This window comes from Anolis sagrei, chromosome 1 (assembly GCF_037176765.1).
Source record: "Anolis sagrei isolate rAnoSag1 chromosome 1, rAnoSag1.mat, whole genome shotgun sequence".
NCBI lineage: Eukaryota > Metazoa > Chordata > Lepidosauria > Squamata > Dactyloidae > Anolis > Anolis sagrei.
In genome coordinates, this window is record NC_090021.1 from 54,344,871 (window position 1) to 54,367,763 (window position 22,893).

General features: G+C 38.1%; 1 protein-coding gene across 2 annotated transcripts in view; it reads left to right on the forward strand.

Annotated features, from left to right (window-relative positions):
• Nucleotides 1-22,893, forward strand: part of SMYD3 (SET and MYND domain containing 3) — a 446,381-nt gene that overhangs the window by 317,819 nt on the left and 105,669 nt on the right. For both annotated transcript variants that reach the window (XM_060753934.2, XM_060753935.2), the window contains 2 exons: nucleotides 18,500-18,567; nucleotides 20,148-20,250. In XM_060753934.2, coding sequence (XP_060609917.2) covers nucleotides 18,500-18,567; nucleotides 20,148-20,250 — 171 coding nt within the window. The remainder of the gene's footprint in view (nucleotides 1-18,499; nucleotides 18,568-20,147; nucleotides 20,251-22,893) is intronic.

A 22,893-nucleotide genomic window follows, 5' to 3' on the forward strand; every position in this document is an offset into this window, starting at 1 on the left:
ACTTCTACACAGAATTGTTTTTCAGAGGTGAAATGCAAATAAAACAGGGCATTTCAGTTGACATGGAATCATTTTTCAGCACTATCCACACAGTTTCCATGTATATTAAAAAGAACTGGTTTTCCAAATGAATTCTTACTAAAATGAGCAATGGAAAATAAACGATAGCATCTTATTCTGTTAACATTGATAATATGATTAATATGAAATGCAACCGATTGGGGGCGGGGGGAACCTGGTAAATCACGTGGGAAAGATCTAAGTTGCACCACACAGCAGTTCATATTGAAGAATGAACTTGTTGCCCCAATGTAATCAAGATCCCCAAGGTTGTGCCAGAGGAATATTATCACCTACCAAATACATCAAATTGCCATCTGAGCAGTCCTCCCATTCTAATTGTGTCAAATGGGATAGCCTAGTTTGGGGCAGGGGTGATGTAAGTATGTTTCTTTAAAATTAAATAATCTGCCTTTCTTTATACAATAAATACCAAAGCCAGAATCCTCTATGACTTTATGTGCATAACTAAACCAGAAGAGGCTCTAGTAGTGGCAAGGGGATGAGAGAATAAAGATATCAAGTACAGCAACTACAGAGAACAAAATCAGATTTTTCATTGATACTGTCAGGAGATGAGGGCTACTGGCTCTAAGCATCCCATTTCTCCAATGCCAGGTTTCTAAGAGGAAACTTGGGATTCAAGGCTCTCTGAGAAGGCGATGTTAGAAAATCACTTTTTTCATGGGATCAGCAGTTTTCTAAGCCAGCTTTCTCAGAATGCTTTTATATACAAGGATTCACCCTCTCTCTGTGGTCTCCTCCCCAATGATGACAGATCTCTCTTGAGGGAAAAGTGCAACTGCTAGTAGAACAACTCTTACTCTAGTGTGCTGCAACAACAAGATTCTGGCTTCTTTGTTGTTGTTTATTCATTCAGTCGCTTCCGATTCTTCGTGACCTCATGGACCAGCCCATGCCAGAGCTCCCTGTCAGCCGTCACCACCCCCAGCTCCTTCAGAGTGAAGTCAGTCACTTCAAGGATATCATCCATCCATCTTGCCCTTGGTCGGCCCCTCTTTCTTTTTCCTTCCATTTCTCCCAGCATTATTGTCTTCATCTTTGCCTCTAATATCCTTCCCTCCAATGAGCAGTTGGGCTTTATTTCCTGAATAATGGACTGGTTGGATCTTCTCATGGTCCAAGGCACTCTCAGAATATTGCTTATTTATATATTCAAAAACAGTCCAAACAAGTTAATGATAGCTAATAATGAAGTCCTGTTGGCTGTACTGCTGCCTAACATCTGAAGGCAATCGACTTCAACATCCTTTATCTATGTAGGTTGTTCCAAAGCTACACATTCCATGGAAAATAAAGTCATTAGAAAAAAGTATCCAGCTATACTTTCTCCCTTGCAGACTCTTTATTGTGAGGAAGTTTTTCTTTTGTTTATCGGGAAAGTTCAGACAGGTAAAACTTCAAGTGAAAGCAAAATTGGAGAATTATGTCTGCCACAGGGACCAGATTGCTGCTCCCTTCCCACAAGGACCTTGGACCAGATGACAGTAAAGAATGGCCTTCCTTGAGACCACCTCCATCCGCACACACACACATCATCCTGACATCAGGAAAATATTTCTGGTACATTCGGTTTACATTACTGAATGAAATGATGTCCCCTTTTGCACTGAGTGAATGTTTGTGGGGAGGATTACATGATTGCAAGATTTCTCTGTCTATACAAAAGCTTTCCCACATTATATTACCGACATGATTCAAAATAAAAGTATGTGGACCGTATATCATCATATGTGAACCAGGCCTGGATTGCTTAGAGACTAAACAGGGCTGCTATGGTAAAATTCCAGCTGTGAACTTTGTTTAAACTATTGCCTGACAGGCACAGATCATTTACAACTCAGGAACTGAACTGTGGAATAAATACATGATGGTTTATAGGAAGCCTTGAGACTATAGTTGATTTGGGGTGGTAATTGTATTCCCAGCTTGTCTTAACTTCATTGAGAATGATTGGCAGCAGACATCTCTGAAAAGCAAAATCTTACTGAGTCCAAGTGCTTGTTTATATGTAATTGCCCCTGAACTCAGATCAACCTTTTCTTTCCTAATATATTCAAGGAGTGAGTTAGAGATTGAAAGAGAGTCTATAACCCCTGAGGAAAACTTGAAGGATTCTCTTGACATAGCTCCCAATCTGATCTATGTCTGGTACCAATTTGAAATCTTCTCAGTCCACAAGTTCCCAATATCTACAAACTAGATAGTCGACTGATTGCAGGTGCCATTTTTAATAGGGCTAGCAGGTATAACAAGGTCTGGTAATTTTTCATTGTGACTTGGCACTGAACAGAAAATTATTATTTGAAAAATTGCAAACCACTGCCCCAAATCTGAAAATTTAAATGGTCAAGACAAACACATGACATCAGACCTGGACTGTTTTGAGGCTAAACATATGCAGTGTTTATAGAAATATTATATCAATAAATACAAAGAGAAAATAAAACGGTAGAATCTGGAGAAAGATTCAGGTGTTTGACACTAAACATCTTCAGAGTTGTAGAAGATGGGTCAAAATAAATTTGCAATGATCAACATAAGCTGGGGGTGGAGGGCAGGACACTACTTAACCTCTTCTTTGTCCTCAAGGAAGGGTTTAGGGCAGTATTTCTCAACCTGTGGATTGGGACCCCTGGAAGGGTTTCAGGGGGGTTGCTGAAGACCATCAGAAAACATGTATTTCGGATGGTTTTAGGAATCCCTTTGACAGAGAAGGCTGAAGATCTCTCCGCCTGTCCTTTTCTTCCTTTTTGAAAACAGACAGCGAATCCTCCAACCAAAATTGGGCCTAATTTGGTCCAGATCCAACATTGTTTGGATTCACAGTGCTCTCTGGATATAAGTGAACTACATCTCCGCTAAATCACTGTCAGTACCTCCTAAACCCCTCCAGTATTTTCTGTTGGTCATGGGGGTTTGTGTGTGGGAAGTTTAGCCCAATTCTATCATTGGTGGGGCTCAGAATGCTCTTTGATTGTAGGCAATCTATAAATCCCAGCACTTTAACTCCCAAATGTCAGAGTCTATTTTCCCCAAACTCTACCAGTGTTCACATTTGGGCATATTAAGTATTTGTGCCATGTTTGGTCCAGATCCATCGTTGTTTGAGTCCACAGTGCTCTCTGGATGTAAGTGAACTACAACTCCAAAATTCAAAGTCAATCCCCACTAAACCCTTCCAGTATTTTCTGTTGGTAATGGGAGTTCTGTGTGCCAAGTTTGGTTCAATTCCATCATTGGTGGAGTTCAGATTCCTCTTTATAGATAAACTATAAATCCCAACATCTACAACTCCCAAATGACAAAATCAGCCCAGACCCCCCCCCCCCAACCCTGCCAGAATTCAAATTTAGGCATATCAGGTATTTGTGCCAAATTTGGTCCAGTGAATGAAAATATCAGATATTTACATTACGATTCATAACCGTAGCAAAATTATTTTATGGTTGAGTCGCCACAACATAAGGAACTGTATTAAGGGGTCGCAGCATTAGGAAGGTTGAGAACCACTGGTTTAGGGTATGTCCAAAAGCAGCATTATGAGTGTATAGCATTTTCTGAGACCAGAGCAGTCTTATTTATGAAATTCCACACACCTTTTTTTCTTACTAATAGCTTTTATGGTTTTATAATGTTTAGTATTATGCCTAATTAATGTGGCCAGCTTTCAACAGGTATTGGGTGTGCCCGTGATTTGAAAGGGGAGTTAAAAGAATATACACCCCTTGTTTGCTATATTAATCATACACACAGAAGGAGGTTGAATTCAAAAGGGGAAAAATATAAATAGAGCAAGTGTTGACGGGATGCTGTTCATGCACAACATAGAACTAATAATTAATATGGTTTGATTTGGAATATATAATAGCCTGTCCTCTCAGGGTAAAGTAAAAGACATAATGAATTATGTAAAGCAAACACAGGCATATGAATCAGGCATATTCCATTTTCTCTTGCTTGTTCTAAAGAGTACCACTAAAATGAGTTTCTAAAAAAACAGCAGCACTAGATTGTCAAAGGAAAAAAATAAATCATGTCTGGTGAATCATGCTTGCTAGCCATAACCTCTGCTCCTTAGGTTCATAGCCTATATGCAGGATATGCATGGTTCTATTTAGAAGACTCACTCAATACAAAGAGGTATGGGTTGTGTTTCTTCCTTTCTATACAGCTGTTGTACAAATAACTCCATAGTTGGCTTGGCAGTATGGATTTCGAAGACTGAGTGGGTTTGTATCCTAGAGCTCATCTACAGTGATCATGTAGGTTGGTGTGTGAGTCCATACTTCAGCAGCTAAACATTTTGGGTTAAGTTGGAGGAAAGTCTAAGTCCTGGTACAGGATCTGGGCATCCCTCAGTATATGGACAGCAAAAACAGTTTAGCTAATGCCTAACTGGAACTGGCTACAACTGTCTTCACGGCCATCTTGTGCACCCTGGATTCAGGAAGACTAAGGGCATGGGATGGCAGTCCCCTGTTCCCCCTCCCCGCATGTCACAGCTGTCCCCCATCCACACATCCCTGACCTTGTTCTAGCATGTCCCAATAGAGGACAACTGCAACACTGGGGGTGGCAAGGGGACCTCTAGGATGGATGTCCTGCAGTAGGAACTCTCTACCACCTCCAGGGGAGTCACTGTCAGGGCATTCCTGTCAATGTAGAAGGGTCCCTAGTCTCTAAAATCCTAATCTCAAACCTCTGAACCATGACTATTCTTTGTACAATAAATATTGATGTTGGTGGTCTACACAAGAATATTTAAATCCTAACACACATGTGATTAATATATGTGATCGTCTGGAAAAGATTCTTCAAATAAATCACGAAAGACCACAAGACTGCAAGCATTTATTTAGTAGGCAAGGTTTTCATTCTGGTTCTCTCACCAAAAGCTATATAGAAAACCTGGTCTTGTTTTCTATGTTCTCTGATGTAGTAATAAGCAAGCTATCATCCAGGCACTAAGAACCAGCCTTACTGATATTGGTAACATATTTGAGACATGGGTTTGTTGCACCTTGTCTAACCATATCTTTTAATACTTTTTCTTCAAACTTATATATATATATATATAGAGAGAGAGAGAGAGAGAGAGAGAGAGAGAGAGAGAATGTACACATATTTCTGATTTAAGAGGCTTTTTTTGTTATAGCTTGAAAGATTTCATCAAGCCCAGCGGATTGTCTGTGTTGGCTGTTCTTTCTCTTCAGCCTGCCTCAGTGTTCAATTTGTATAAATATTTAATGCTAGTGGCCAGTAATGGCAGTCATCCTCAGAGACAGAGTCAAAGAGGATAGCTGTTTTGTCGTATAATTTGGCCATAAAAGTGGCTCTCATTTTATTGTGAACACAGAAACAATGCTGATAATGCAATGATAATCTGGTTTGTTCTTTAAAGATGCTACAGATACAGATGGTAAAGGCCCAGACTTTATGGGGAAGTGGAGTTTATTCCCATATCTACATTATTAAATCAGCAATGTGATTGGGCAGCATACACTTCAGTTGTACATTGTACAGTATTTTGTTAGTAATACCTTTCACATTCGATGACAAGTTCCTACTTTTAATGGCATATGTGTAGTCTCCATACAATTGGATATTTATCAGATATTTATTTCTTAGGGCAGCAGTTTATGTTTTTGGATGCAACACCTGTATACACTGCACAAATAGCAAGTGGATTGCAATAGATGCATAGTTGAAATGTGGAAAATATTCTCAAATTTTCTCTTAACACATTGAGACATCTTGACCTGAACCCCCCCCCCCCGCCCCCCCCAATATCTGTTGCCATGAGACTATTTAATCATGTCAGCACCTCCATCAACATCACAAGTCACTCTGGGCTTTCTACAAAAAACATTTTTTCCACAACAATGTCCTTTTACTATTAAACCCCAAAGTTCTGAAGTACAAAAAAAGCAAAGAAGGAGAAGGGTTGCATACTGCTGTTTCAATTCCTCTCAACAGGGAACCACTCCTTGAGGCATCATGCCTGGAAACTGATAGAAGCCATTCCATCCATAGAACATGCTTCAACTTAATGTATATTTTTCTTAAAATGGAGCACCCAGAACTGAATGCTGTACTTCAAATAAGGCCTAACCAGCACCAAAAGTAGTAGGACTTTACTCATACTTGGAAGCTATACTTTTGTTCCTAAGAGCCAGCATGGTTTTCTCAAAAGTAAGTCCTGCCAAAATAATTTTTTTAAAATTACTATTTTAGATTTTTTTTTCATGTCAGGAACGACTTGAGAAACTGCAAGTCGCCTCTGGTGTTAGAGAATTGGAGCTGGAGCTGACAGAGGGAGCTCATCTGTGCTCTCCCCGGATTCAAACCTCCGGCCTGTCGATCTTCAGTCCTGACAGCACAAGGGTTTAACCCTTGCACCACTGGGGGTTCCACTATTTTAGATGTAATATATCTTGATTTCAGTAAGGCTTTTGACAAGGTATCCTATATTATCTGCTAGCAAGCTGCTGGACGGTGCTAATTTTAGATGAATTTGTAATTGTTTGCCTGATGAAACTGGACTGTGCTCACCAATTATTGTTCTTCATTCTTGCGAGAAGTAACTATTGAAATGGATCAGGCTTTTGTTCTTGATTCAGTGTTGTTGACCATCTTTATTAATGACTGAGATAACAGAATGAAAGGCATGCTTATAAAATTTGTGGATGATGCCAAAATGTATGTATGTGGAGGAAGCAAATCTTGAAAGGTTGAAGAGCTGGGCCAAAGCTAACAAAATGAATTTCAACAGGGATAAATGTAAAATACTACATTTAGGAAGGAAAAAATGAAGTGCACAAATAGGATGGGTGACATGTAGCTTGAAAGCAGTATATGTGAAAAGAATCTAGAGATCTTAGTAGACATCATCCTAAACATGTTCATTTGACAGTTCCCTGCTCTCAGGCTTCCAATATAAGCAAGACATGAAAATCAAGGAAAAGAAGAATGCAGTTGCTGAGGGGATAAAGTCTGATTTTGATTGATTTCTAAGTTGGCCATCTGGGAACCTACACATAAACAATCATCTGTTTGGTTTCCTGAAGAAAACTCTTGCAGTGAACAAACAGCTGACATTAAAGTGTTGCTAATTCATTTTCCTCTTTATTACTTGATTCTGGCAAATTGTCAACTTTTGGTTCTGCAGTATATTCCGCTTTGGCATGTTGTCTATGCTTATCAACATATTTTATAATCTGGTGTCTGAACAATTTCTTCCTGGACTCCAGCAGAGAATCTTTCAGTGCCTTCCTCTTTTACCTTGTAGTTGAAGCATAAACATTATTTATTGTTATATTGATAGCTACTGTATTAATACTTTTCAGTCAGACCTTACATTATACCAGTTGTTACTTTGCTACGTCTTGCCTAACTATTAATACCATCCTATTTCTTCTTAGTTTGAGATTTTTTTGTGATTATTTTGTTTCTATCCAATTCAGCTCACTCATGCCAAGTATTATTATGTCTATGCTTTGTCATTCTCTTGTCTTATAATGTCTAGTTCTCCTTGATCCATACATCTATTGTACGTACTGTGCATCTTCAGACTTTTTTTTCATATCTGTGCCAGTCACCAAATTATTTTTCAGTTTGAGTCCAATTGCATCAGTAGATACATTGCTATCGGTCCTGTGCTTTCCCCAGTAGATGGTTGAGTGTTTTCTGACCTATGGGCTTGAGATGATGGCCCTGTCATTTTCCAGCTCTATCTCTTGCTTCATTTTGGATTGTCTTGTTATAGTGTTTTTCAATTAAAATACATTCTCAAGTAGTTTATTGGTGCCTCTTTTTGTGCAGTGCTAATAAGTTATTTAATGTGCTATTTCCATTGTTTTTGAGGGATCTTCCACAAGTGTCAATCTCCATTAGTTACTTCCCCGTAGCTTTTTGTCGTAATTAGTTTGTCTTCATCAAAACTATGCCTGTTGTGAAAGATCCGACCAATTGTTGCCAGCATAGCTTCTTATTCCATAGTTTCTTATTCCCACCATCACAAAGGGGTAAGAAAGTTGAGATTGAATTGGTTGAAATAACAAAATATGAAAATTAGATTTGTAGTTGTTTTAATTTGTATTGCTTTGTGTAATTGTTTGATCAGTGATAAAGTTAAGAAGTTATAATTTGCATATGTGAGTAAATACATTTCTGAAGTAGGAAATGAGCATACTAAATATGTATGTATGTAATCCAATGATATATACACATTAAACCAAATCTTGTCATTGAAATAGCCCTGAGACTGTAAAAAATGTCATGATTGTGATGTTTATGATAGTTCGATCACAAAGATTAAGATTTCTTTAAGTAATGGTGGTTATAGACATAAAACAAAATCTCAATTCATTAAATGTAATCAGGTTACGAACCAAATCAGTTTGTCTGTGAGAACGGTTTTGTACCTGTCTGAATTATTAATATTGCCTTTATGTATACTTTATCACGTGAAGAAGAAAAAAAGTGAACATAGAGATTTATGTTAGCTATACGTTCTAAATTGTAAAAAGAAATACATCTTGTTTCCTGGGGGTGGGCTTTATCTGCTGCATCACCCAATTCAATTATGGAACGCTTCCCCATCCACATAAACGCCTAATTGATCCCTAGCTTGTTGTCAGTCTAGCCACATATAAAAATACAATTGTTTCCAAAAGCTTTCAGGTTCTAAGTGTCATTTTACATATACATGAGCGTGATTTTGAATACTTTTCAGGTATTTTAATTGGTTGTAATCTGTCTTCTTTTGAATTGCAACATGGTTTAACATACTTTTTAGCCCTTTGGAATCATTTTATTGTTTACATTTTAATGGATTGTGTTGATTTTATTCTGTCCTGAGATCTTCAGATAAAGAGTGGGAACATAAACTTTTCAGTAAATTAGATGTAACATGATTTCATTCTGTTACCCCGAAAATTGAACCACTTATGTAAATACAGAAAAAAGGATGCCTTGGCTTCATGGCAACATGATGTGCTGGTTTTGTGTTCACTTGGGATCTTTTAACAATATGCTTTACAATTATTGTGCTGTGTTTCCATTTGAACTGCTATGGCAATGCCCAATGGAATTGTACAATTTTCAGTGCAGGGACAGGTATTTAGCATTCTCAGAGCACTCCGGTGCGGCACTAAACTACAAACCCAAGTGTTTCCATAGCGTGATAAGTCCCTATGTATGATTGTATGACCCCTGGACACAGCATCATTTTTAAAATAGGGCTTAATGAGTGTGCTTTTCTTCCCTCTGCTGGTCACAAGCTGATATCATTTGCCAGTAATCATGTGTGTATGTGTCTTCAAGTTGCCTGTCAATGTATGACGAGCCATTATTTTCATAGAGATTTCAAAGACAAGGGATGCTCAGAGGTGATTTTGCAATTCCTTCATCTAATAATCATAGGTGACTCTAAGACAGGGTCTTCAAACCTTTTCAACAGAGGGCAGTTCATGATCCCTCAGACAGTTGGGGGCTCGGACTGTAGCTTGAAAAAAATGAACAAATTCCTATACACACTGCATAGATTTTATTTGTAGTGCCAAAAAATTATGAAAGAACAATATTAATATTTAAAATGAAGAACAATATTAACCAACATACCAGTATTTCAATGGTAAGTGTGGGCCTGCTTTTGGCTGATGAGATAGTCAAGTTATTGTTGAAGGCTTTCATGGCTGGAATAACTGGGCTGTTGTAGGTTTTTTTGGGCTGTATGGCCATGTTCTAGACATATTCTCTCCTGACGTTTCGCCTGCATCTATGGCAGGCATCCTCAGAGGTTGTGAAGTCTGTTGGAAACTAGGAAAATTGGGTTTATATATCTGTGAAAAGTCCATGGTGGGAGAAAGAACTCTTGTCTGTTGGAGCTAAGTGTGAATGTTTCATTTGGCCACCTTGATTACCATTTGATGGCCTGACAGTTTTTAGGTGTACCCTGTTACTGCCTGGGGGAATCTCTTGTTGAGAAGTGATTAGCTGTTCCCGATAGAAAGGAAGAAACCATGAAAATGAACAAAATCTGGCTACCAGTATTTTAAAAAACTCTAATATTAAAACAGTAAATAAAAAACAAAACTCAAACACAGGGAAACTCCAGAGAAAAAACAACCAGGAACAGCTAGTCACCTCTCAACAAGGAATTCTCCCAGGCAGTAACAGGGCACACCTAAAAACTGCCAAGCCATCAAATGCTATTCAAGGTAGCCAATTGAAACATTCACACCTAGCTCCAACAGACAAGAGTTCTTTCTCCCACCTTGGACTTTCCACAAATATACATATAAACCCAATTTTCCTAGTTTCCAACAGACCTTACAACCTCTGAGGATGCCTGCCATAGATACAGGCGAAACGTCAAGAGAGAATACTTCTAGAACATGGCCATACAGTCCAAAAAACCTACAACAACCTGATAGTCAAGTTAATTAGAATTGTTGTTGTTCTCTGCCTTCAAGTCATTTCAAGCTTAGGATGACCCTAAGTCTCAAGATTAGGATGGGGGCAGTAAATAACCTTGGAGGACCTTATTCAGCCTTCTGGTCTTAGTTTGGGGATCCCTGCTCTAAGAGTTCTGAAAGAAAAATCATAGGCTAAGAAGGCAATTAGAGGAGTGTCAGATGGAATTGCAATAAAATACCACCAGAGTTGTTCTTTTCATATAAAAGACAGATATTTGAGTGCTGGCTGAGGAATTCTGTGAACTGTAGAAACTTTCCCAAACTCTGAAAACAAAGCTTCATTAAACACAAACTCAGAAGAAGAATAAAAAATATACTGAGTCTGATAGGGCTCCCTGGGATCGCATGTATGTCTTTTACAGAAAGGAAGCCCGGGGTATTGAATGATCATGTGATAGATGGGCAGTTGCATTTGCTTCATAAAATCAAGAATAAATGTAGTCATTTACCCCGCATTTCAGTTTGTGTGGAGTCAGTAAGTACCTAGAAATTGGCTAGAGGGTCTTCTTTCAAGCAACTTTTATAATTCTCTAAGGTGATATAACTGTGAAAGGGTTTTTTTTTATTTGAAACCTAAATGAGAATCTGTCTTCATGGCCATTAGGGTGGAAATTCTTACCTCTATTCATTCTGAACATTAGGTTTATGGACTATTTACAGATCCTGCAATACTGAGATGTTGCTTTGTTTATGACTTCAAGTTCAGTAAACTTATCTCTTATTTATTATTCTGTTCTATTAGCAAGGTAGAATTATCAGTCAATGTTCTATAAATCATCTATATAATATGGCATTTTGTATCACCATAGCATCAAAATAAATTATTCTCATTCATATGAGATGTATTAACCATAATCTAACAATAAGCCCCTCAGATTTAATGAAGACAGAAGAAGAAGAAATGTTAATTCTTTAATTACTTGCAAACTTTTAATGTCTAATGGAAAATAAGAAATTGAAATGTCTGAAATAGTTTAAAATTGTATGAGAAAACAGTAACACCACTTTCTCATCCATCTAATTTTCTTGATATTTGGATGAATTTTACAGTAACTGTTTTGGTAAACAGTGAAAGACAATACTAACAGAAATACTAATACTAAAACCAGTGTGGTGTTGCTATTTTGTACAAATGGTCGTGGTTCTGTTTCTTCAAGTTATTTCTGACTTACCAAGCAAGGATGGGTGTTCTTGGCCAGATTTATTCAGAGAGAGTTGCCATAGTCTTCCTATTAGGCAGTGGGAATGTGACTTTCCCAAGATTGCCCATGATGGCTCAGCTAGTACAAATAGTACAATTAGTTGTATGGGTCTTCTTTTTTCAGTCTCTCTCTCTCTCCCCTCTACCTGTAACTGCAACTCATGTATTAATAATGGTTCTTTTGAAGTTTAGTAGATTTTCATGATGCTCTATGTCTAACTCTTATCCAAAAGATATGGGTATTTAGATTGAAAAAGAGTTCATAAGGAAGAATGGAATACTACAGGAGTGGAATGTGAGAAGCCTTGAGCAACTTGTCTTGTAGAGTTCCACTCATCCTTTTGACTCTTGTTTCAAAAACAACAACGACATAAACATGTTACCAGTGCCTGGACCACTGACCAAAAATGCCAGCCCACCACTCAGATAGTTGGCACAGCACTGGTGTAGACAGTATGGAGTGAGATGAATCCATTATATCATGTGGTTGGGGAAGGACTCCTACATTCCTCTGTGTTTTCCATAAAGATTTTTTGTTCAGTTAATTTCAATGTATTTTAATATAATATTACATTCCATATGCATGAAAATGCAATTATTTTTGAAAATGGGAAATTTTCCATGGGCATAAAGCAGAATTGCTCATTTGTGCCTTTGCACTCATCTTTTGTGCCAAATTATCAACCATGTATCATTTGTCTCCTTTTCCACCTGTTAAGATGCATCCTAACAAGACTCCTCAAGCATTTATGGCTGATGCTGACAATGCGAGTACTATGGCTATTAAAATGTATTGCTCCAGTGGTTTCTTCCATGAAGAATGTATAGTTAAACAACATAGTTGCTTCTTATTTCTGGAGTGAAACTTTTTTCTTTCTGAAATAGTATTATATCTGAAATCTTATATAACATATTTAGCATGAAACTTTAGCTTGGGCTGGAATTTAGCATGAGATATATGTCTTCCTAAGTGAATTTAGGATTGAAGAAATAGAGCTGAGTAGTTTTCCAATTACATATTCGCCTACAACAGTGGTTCTCACCCTGTGGGTCCCAAGTGTTTTGGCCTACAACTCCCAGAAATCCCAGCCAGTTTACCAGCTGTTAAAATTTCTGGGAACTGAAGGCCAAAACATCTGGGGACCCACAGGTTGAGAACCAATGAGCTAGGAGTTGCCATGACATTATAACCGTTGGACATTCATTGCTCAGTGGTGACCAGTGAAGTGACTGAAGCACCATGGTTCCAATATGCAATGGGCATTGATGTTTATCAGGACACTGTTGACATATATCTGGACAGTTCTGGAACAAAATGGGAGAGCCCATCATAAGTGCCAGTGCACATTTGAAATACCCAATGGACATTAGAAGTGTCCAGTGAAATATGAGAGATGCCCAAAAGTGTCCAATCAGTGTCAGAATTGCCTGATGCACATCAGAAGCACCTGGAACTCATTGGAAAATTCTTGCTGGTGCCTAGATGCATATCTAAGTAATTCACTGTAATTTTATTACATTTCTTCAATATGCCACAGAATTGTAATACTGCAAAATATAGTTCATGGCGCAGACTCACAGACATTATTTTCACAAATCCCTTGTGAGGATAAGGACAACAATGATTCTACTTCTCTACATAGGGCATGGGATGAGCAAGAGACATAGTGAGATTGGTGGATTTGGAATTTTAAAAGCATTTTACATATGTGGAAAGAGATAACTTTAGGATTTATTGGTAAATTAACTCAAAAAACACAAAACCAGTCTGCTGCCGGGCACAATTCAAGGTACTGGCTTCAGCCTATAAAGCCCTAAATGGTTCTGGCCCAACTTTACCTGTCTGAACACATCTTCCCTTATGAACCTGCTAAGACTTTAAGATCATCTGGGGAGGCCATGCTCTCGATCCCGCCTGCGACACAAACACGTGTGGTGGGGACGAGAGACAGGGCCTTCTCAGTGGTGGCCCCTCGGCTATGGAATGCCCTTCCTGGGAACATTAGATCGCCCCCTTCCCTCTTAACATTTCGGAAAAAGTCAAGAATTGGTTGTTTGAGCAAGCATTTGAAAATTCAAGGTAAAAGACATAGGAATTGAAATGACCGAACGACGAGATGGGACATTTTTTAATGAAGAGATGCAAATGATCTATGTTTTAATATTATGTGTTAACGTTTTTAAATGTTTATGGTGTTTTTGGACATCAAATCATTGCCATTGTAAACTGCCCTGAGTCGCCTGAGGGCTGAGAAGGGTGGTATACAAGCACAGTAAATAAATAAATAGATAAATAAATAAATTATAAAACTCACAGTGTTAGATAAAATCATACAATATGTAGGTTTTGTAGTTTCTCCTATTCGACAGAGACTGCAGTAATGTGGGGTTTCTTTGCATCCCTTTTGTCTTTGTTAATTTTAAAAAAATTAAATCTGCCTTCTGTTTGTTGGCACCTCAGATTTCTTAGCATTATAAATTGAAAGCAGGGAAACTCCTAGTGAGCACAAAGAAGAATCCCATAGATCAGGTGTGCATATTATCCTTGGATTGCTGTGGCTGACTACAAAAATAGCAAAGGCTTTAAAAGCAATGCCATTATTAATTGTATGCACAGGATAGGGAGATTCTGAGATCAAAAATGCTGCAAAGACAAATGCCTTACATCCTAATTAGCAGAGCTTTCTTTTCTTTACCCACAGTGGGAGTTACTCACTAATAGTCTTTAGCCACTGCCGAATCTCTCTACAGGTGTCTCACATGTCTGCTCTAACGGTTTCTACATTTGGTGAGGAGAACAATTGCATACAAACTCTAAGAAGTTTGAAAAGTAATTGTCTTCAAAAGGACTAATGATAACTTCTGTTTTCAGTGTATTGGCACAATATTCTTTTTCTTCACCTAAAACTGCAGAAGAAAGGCTAGCTGTTATGAGACAGACATCGCTCTCTTTGCTTTGGTTCACAACAAACCTCTGAACTGAAATATGAACTCCAAAGAACTCAGATCTTCAACAGAAGCATAAAGGGCTGCAAAAATGTGACTTACGCTACTCCTTGTCAGTTCTATGGCTGGGCAAGAATTTAAATCTGGATCTCCCACATCAAAAGCAATATTCTAGTCACTGTACTATAGGGAACTCATATTTGAAGCATGCCTTCAGTTCCAAATATAACTCATAGTTTGCATTTAATTTGATTTATGGTAACATTATTTTAGTAATGATTTGACCATAGGTCATTACGGTTCAAAACATGACTTGGGGAAAAGCCTGACTGAAGAATCTTTTAGAATTTTCTAGCAGTTGAATAAAGTAAAATAAAGTAAAATGAACGTGAGATCTAATGGAAGAAAAAAACAAACCCATATCTGCCCAAACCAAAGGTGTGGAAGTGCCAGGTGGAAATATTAACAGTTACTTAAAAGATGCATGTTGAAGGACCTCCATGTTAGCTACTCCATCGCCAGAGAGTGTATTATCTATATGAGAAACCCTTATTTCATGCCCTTATTAGTGGAATAGGGTCAATTAATGATCTGGAAATACCAAATCTTATTCCAGCAATCCTATTGGAACAGTTTTCCTTGATTAAAAACACTAGGTGGTTAATTTACATTGGGGCTGGCCAGTTTATGCCACATCAGGATTCCTGTTAGTCGAGTCAAAAGCTACTACTAAGTTAATAAAAGCAACAAATTAATAAGACCCAAGGCTTCTTTGTTTGGTTGAAAAAAAATGATCAATAAAAAATGATCAACAAAAATAAAAAATAATCAAAAATGATCAACTTAAAGCCAGCCTGTTCAGGGTGAATAACATGTTAGTAGATTCTTAATCCTAATTTATTTATTTAACAGATATTTACTACATAACTTACGAGTCTATGTTCACAATGTCCACACAATTGATAATTATTGGAATCTTGCCTATCACTCTTCTTGTGAATAGAAACAATCCTACTCTCTTTCCAATCTATTGCAATTGTATTTGTATTATTAAGTTGAGCAAACACTTCAGCTAAATTGAAGCCCACCACTCAGAAAAGTATTTGAATATTTCTGGAAGCATCATATTTTCCCTTGGAGCCTTGGCCAGAGCAAAAACCGCAGTCAACTTCTTCATCTCAGACATTAACATGGGAGATTTATGACTATTGATTGACCCTGCCATTCTGCCACTCTTTTTCACTGTATAAAAGAATGGTGATGCTGCTGAGGGTGTTCAAAGTTCATCCACCAATGCAGAGAAACACCTACGAGTTAAGTGGCCTTCAAAGATATTTAATACGTTGAACAACAGAACAGGACTTATTTGCCTCACTGCCTCTTTTTGCAGAGTTGTTTTACTTGCCTTTGCTGTCAGGATCAATGCTGAGGACAACGATGAAGGGCCTCTCTGCCCAGCATCTGAGTCTGCAGCAGAGTTAGAGCAGCAACCTAATCCTGGAAATACTTGCTCTACAGAGGTGATCCAGGAGTCTCAAGAGAATAAAATGTTCTTTAGGTGGCATTACTCCCCAGATAAAATTGCCAAATTCAGTAAAACCACATCAAACAAGTGCTGGAAATGCAGAAAAGAGATAGGGACCTATTACCACCAATGGTGGATTTGCAAAAAAATCAGGAAATACTGGAGAGAAATACACCTAGCAATTCAAAAAAAATTAAAAACTAATTTCCCACAATTTCCGGAAATGTATCTTCTGGGAATAACCTATTCAAAATTTAATGTGAACCAAGAAAAAATATTCTTCCTACTAAGTACAGCGGCCAGGATATTGCTGGCCAAAATGTGGAAACAAAAAGAAACTCCAACAATTGAAGACTGGATTATGAAAACATTCGACATAATCCAAATGGACTGTCTGTCCCAACGCCTAAAAAACTCACCAAAAAAGACAAATTGGACGGGTTTCAAAGACTTTGTCAAAGCCAGAAAGATGACATTGATAATAGACTTATCCAGCATTTGAAGAAAACTTCTAGACTGAAGCAATGCCGGAAACGTAACTATAGAAGGAATACATCGTCACCAAATGCTAATCAGCTAATTAGCTCTTTGAAGACTCTGGGAAGTCAAGACACCAGGGCTTGGGGTTAGGGTGATTTATGATTTATGTACATTATACTTTTGTGCTCTTTTCTCTCTCTATCTTCACCCCTCGGTATTTTCTCTATTCTCTATTCTCTTATTTTCTTATTTTCTATTTTAGTCTGTAAAAAAAATATCACACAATAAAAAGTATTATTTTTTTTAAAAAAAGTGAATAAGGAGAATGAGTCAGGGCAGAATCAAGAACTCCTCAGGGAAAAGGCAGAGTTAAGTATCCCAACTCGGCTGCAGCTGAGAACTGAGGGTATTCAGCTGAGAAGATCTTATGCGTTGGCTCAGTAAAGAACCAACAGGTCGGAGCACTTGAGAAAATGGCATAAAGAGCTGAAGGGTGGCTTGGTTCTGTTCTGGGAGCAACTTTTGTTGAACTACATACCCAGAATCCCTGATGGTGAACTCTTGCCTTGAACCTTGACTCTTGCTGGATTTGACTATGATTTAGAACAGTGGTTCTCAACCTGTGGGTCCCCAGATGTTTTGGCCTTCAACTCCCAGAAATCCTAAAAACTAGTAAACTGGTCAGGATTTCTGGGAGTTGTAGGTCAAAACACCTGGGGACCCACAGGTTGAGAACCACTGCCTTGGAAGACGATTTGGATTTGGTGATACTTCTTGGCTCGAACCCTGTACAGTACCCTAACTATACCTGTGCTTTGCCTCTGCCGAATTGAGAAATATGTATGACTCTGGACTAGCTGACATTGTAAATGGCAAGCAGCTGCTTTGGCAGGGATTCCTGTATAGGTTTTGATGCTTGAAAATACAGGCCCAAAGAGTCCTGTCGTGTTACAATTATGTAGAAGAGGCTGGCAAAGTGTGGCTATTCTGATGCCACTGTACTACAGTTTCAACTGTGTATCACCATTGACTATACTGGTTGTGGCTGGTGGAAGCTGCAATCCAACAAAATCCAAAGAATCACTAATAGGCCATTTGACATAGGTCTACTGTATTGGAAAAAGTGGCAAACTGTTCATTCTGAAGAATATTTCAGAAAAACAGAGTTAAGTTCTTCATTCTTTGTGTACTGAAAAGTAAAGCCAATATTTTTGCAACCAATATGGTTGCTGTTTAAAATGAAGTAAACTTGGCTTGTGAGTGTTATCTGGAATAACATTTCCAATAGCAGTGAACAAGACATAATTAAGATGTACGGCTTTAGTAAATGACTGGGATTGTTTGAATGAGTTAAATAAATAATAGATTAATTAATGTACAGTGTTTTTATAAAAAGTAATTATATTACCATACACATTTATTTAAATTAAGTTTGCTGTCAAGGCCTGTGAAATTACTTTGTAGGCAGATTTTATCTTTTAATTTATGATATCACTTTTCAAACTTCCATACAATGAAATTGTTTGTTTAATTTTCCCCTCCCTTCAAACTAGAACTTGCATTTGTGCAACGCTTTAAAGGCTGCTAATATTTGTGTTTCTAAGCTATTTTTATTTTTCACTTCTTGGGAATTTATATCCCTGATTTACACTCTGAACTATGGAAGGTAACTTTGTGTTGGGTTTGAGTGTCTCTAGTTACCTTAGTTCTATTTTAAACATATCTCTTACTTCAATATGAAATGACTCTAGCAATGCTAATTGTATTTTAACCTTGTTTTTACAGGTGGCCTGTAACTGTTTCAGCATTAGCAATGGAGAAATGCAGGGTGTTGGTGTTGGACTTTATCCCAGGTACTGTGAACATTCCTTAATTCACAAGCAAAGCTTCCATGATTATGGCGCACTCACTCTCTCATTCTCTCTCTTAAACAAAACACACAAAAAGAGAATCAATTCCAGGCTACTCAAAACCTTTTAGTACAATAAATCAAGAAATAGAGAAATGAAAAACAGTTAACAAGAATATTTAGCACTGGGCATTCCCCACTTGTCATACAACTGAATAGCTAAAATAGTTATCAATGGTAAAGTTGACTCCTTGGTGCTCTAGACTGTGAATCACCAGTGTATAAAACTAGAAAAGAGCCAGAATACCCTGGACGTAAGACAGAGGCTCCTATCTCAAAAGAATATCCATGACATCTCCAGAGGTTGAAGTTACAAGTAACAATTATGTTATAAAGTGAATGACCTCCCTGGTGCCTGAACCATGTAAAAGCATATAGTGGTCACATCTCATTTTTTTATAAAAAGGAAATGACATAAAATCTGCAATGATTATGCAGTGAACTACAATAGTTTCAATACCCTGTGAAGCTCCTGCCAAGATCATACTAAGGCAACTTCTACACTGCCATATAAAACCCAGATTATATGCTTTGAACTGAATTATTTGGCAATCTAGACTAATATAATCCAGTTCAAAGCAGATGATTTAGATTTTACATGGCAGTGTAGATGGGGGTCTAAAACCCCAGATGGACACCACTCTAATAATGTTGGAGTCATCAGCCTTCAATGTTGCCAGGTCTGATAAGAAAAATAGCAAATGTGAGCTCTTCCATCTCTAATCATATATTATCTGCTATAGATGTATTAATACTTGGTTGGGGGGGGGGGGGGGGGGAGGAGAGCACCATTCTCAGGAAGCCTGAATCTGAAGCTTACCTCTTCAAACTGGAGACAAGGGTTCACATAACTAAATACTGCTTCATATTCTCTCCTCCTTCTAAAAATGGTACAGTAGAGTCTCCGACCTTTGTTTATCTGACGTTCCATCTTATCTGATGTTCCCTTTTCCTCCAGCATTTCACCTTCAATTAAAGGAGCACTTTAACTCTCTCTACATTCCCAATAAGTGAACACAGCAAGACAAGGAGGAGGAGGGAGGAAAGGGGGAAAAGAGGTGAGATCGGAAGCAGAAGCGTCCTCCCTCCTTCCCTCTTGATTTCCATGCTCCTCTTCCACACCTGGACATTTCCTGCTGAGCTGCTCTAGCCCCGAGGCATTGCCTTGCCTTGCCTTAACCCTTTCAGTCCCTGTTGTTAGTATTCTGGGTGTCTAGCACCGCATCGGACAGGTAACAGTAGGAGACTCCATATTATCCAACGCTCTGCCGGCCCATTTATGTTGGATAATCAAGACTCTACTGTATCTGTAGTTTTGAACTATTAAATCACAGCACCACCATTTGGATTTTTTTTTTTGCTATCCTTTTTTTATGGGGACCATAAAACAAATGAAGAAAAAACTGACTCTGAGACCCCAAAGAGTTCTTTCTAGTGAAGTATAGTATTACATTGAATGCTTCTGACTTGGTATGAAACGGCATCCTATTTTTTACTATATTATATATATTTTGCCTTCTTTAGCATGTCTTTGCTGAATAACAGTTGTGATCCCAACTGTGTTATCGTCTTTGAGGGCCCCCAGCTCCACCTTCGTTCCATCCGGGAAATCCAGGAAGGGGAAGAGGTAATTAACTTGTTCTGTCTTCTGCCAAAGCCACCTGCAGCAGTTGCCTCTCCTTAAATAACTTCCAGACTATGGGGCCACCAGCTTGAACACTTTGATGATATATTGATGTGACTTCCTATTACGTAGCTATCAGGAAGAAGATGATAAAGGGAATCTTCTCTTCACACTGTCTGGCTCCCATAATCATTACCTCTCATAAATCACTGACAGCCTTGATGAATTCTTCTCCTTCTATTCTTCCTCTAGGCACTTCATTTTGTTTGTATTTGAGTGCCTTTACCCTGATAAAAAACACTTATGATACTTCTGGGTGGAATGCCGCATTCACTAAATCATGGCAACAATAAGCATTTGTCAGATTGAAACCAGGCTGAAGCTGTAAAGCTTTCATTGGCAAGAAAAGTAACAAGGCAGGGGTTGTTTCCTTGTTGGCTTTTATTAAAAATGACTTGAAGAAGTGCCCTTTCAAAATGATTTGTATTCCTTATCAGAGAAATTCTTCATATCATCTTCTTTACCCCCAGAAATGGTCCTATCCAATATATACATTCAGAAGATTGCTACCAGCCAAATATGCTATGGTGTTGAGTTCAGGCTATTGAGAAAAGATGTTTCATCTCCTTTTCTTGCCACCTTAATGGTCCTATCCAATATATACACTCCAGAAATGGTCCTATCCAATATATACATTCAGAAGATTGCTACTAGCCAAATATGCTATAGTGTTGAGTTCAGACTATTGAGAGAAGATGTTTCATCTTCTTTTCTTGCCATCTTAATATGGCATCTCGGCAAAGCATACATGTAACTGTGTTTATTTTAGTTGCAGTTTTAATATACATTCCATGATTCCTCCAGCGTTACTCCTTTTCACCCAGAGCTTCAAAGTAACATTGAAAAAAAGAATAAATATAGCAATGTTCTGATGGCATCCATAGCTGAGAAGTGGAAGGAGAATGAATATCATTATATTCTTCCTGAAAGCAAAGTGTTTCTGCTTTTCTCTTTTGTGCCTTTTCTGTGCTTGCCATGTACTGTATAGGCAACCTTTAAACACAGAGGGTTCCATACCCTCCAACTATTCCAATTTGGCAGAGACAGTCCCAATTAATTCCCTGTTGTTTTGCTTTTGAAATTGTCTGATATTCTAGTCCCTCCTCTGATTTCTCTGAGTTCAAAGTGGAAAAGTAATCTGTACACAATTTATTCTATAGGAGCAGAGAGGGCAGACTCTTGTCTCTACACTCTGGAAAAAATAGACTATTGCTCCCGTTCCTACCTTTTAAAAAAACTTCATCATGAATAACTTTTCCCATCTTGAGCATACTCTGATGTTGATCGGCTATTCTGTATCCAAGTTTCCATCTGTGAAATAATAATAATAATAATTATTATTATTATTATTATTATTATCAATAATAATAATAATAATAATAATAGTATACTTTATTTATATTCCACTCTATCTCCTTGAGGGGACTCAGGGCGGATTACAGAAGACATATATGGCAAACATTCAATGCCGTTATACAATTAACAAGGACAGACAATACATAAACAGAGGTAAAGGCTTTTCCATTTTTTCCATTTTTTCCATTTCCAGCATCTGGAGGCTGTGCTCGGCTATGACCGTGGGGGTGCCGAAGCTCCATTTTCCATGCCGAAGAGCTTTGTCATCCTTAGATATCCTCCCAATTGAATCACTGCTATATCCTTATGGGCACCTTTTATTACCTCCCTGCTTAAAGTGCTATCTATTTATCTATTCACATTTCTGTTTTTGATCTGCTAGGTGAGCAGGGAGCTGGGGCTGATGGCAAGTGCTCACCCCAATCCGGGCTTGAAATGCCAACCTTTCGATTGGCAGGATTTGAAAATGTGAGGTTACTACAGACCAGTGTGAACTAATACCATCCACTATCCCTGTCAGCAAAACAACAATATATTGCTAAATCTGCCTTATACCCATTAGTACCCATAGGAGCCATGGAAGGTAATTTAGTTACCTCCCTCAAGCTGTTTTAAGTCAAAAAGCAACGTGAGATGAATAGATCAGGAAAGCCTTAAAGCCTGGCAAAATTATCCTTCATGGCCCTTAGAGTCTACAAGGTTTTTTTCCCATATCTCGCCCTGATGTTGTTATTTTTTTTAAATAGGTATGGGAAATATGACTCCTTTCTATCTGGAGTGAGAGTGTCTACAGTTCCTAAGCCTGAGACAGCTGCTCCTGTCTGGTTAAGACCAAGTTAATTGTATGTCTGCATTAAAATCAGTTAGGAATAATATTTAATATTAATTTCAGTGAGACTGAAGTTCAGCTAATCTGTGTATATAAGTGACTTCAAGCCACCTGTTGTCTTGTAGCAATGCCATGGATTTCATAGGGTTTTCTTAGGCAAAGTATACTAAGAGGTGGTCTTGCCAGTTTCGTAGCTTATAGCATTTAATATTCATCTGTGGTCTCTCATCCAAGTACTAACAAAGGATGACCCTAATTAGGTTCCAAGATCAGACAGGAGCGAATGCCTTTAAGGTATTTTGATCAGTCCCTGGCCCTTTTAAGAACATGATATAGCTATTACTTTTTAAAAATAATGTTTTGCTTCACTCAGTAATCAAATGTTGCCGCATCTTTGATAT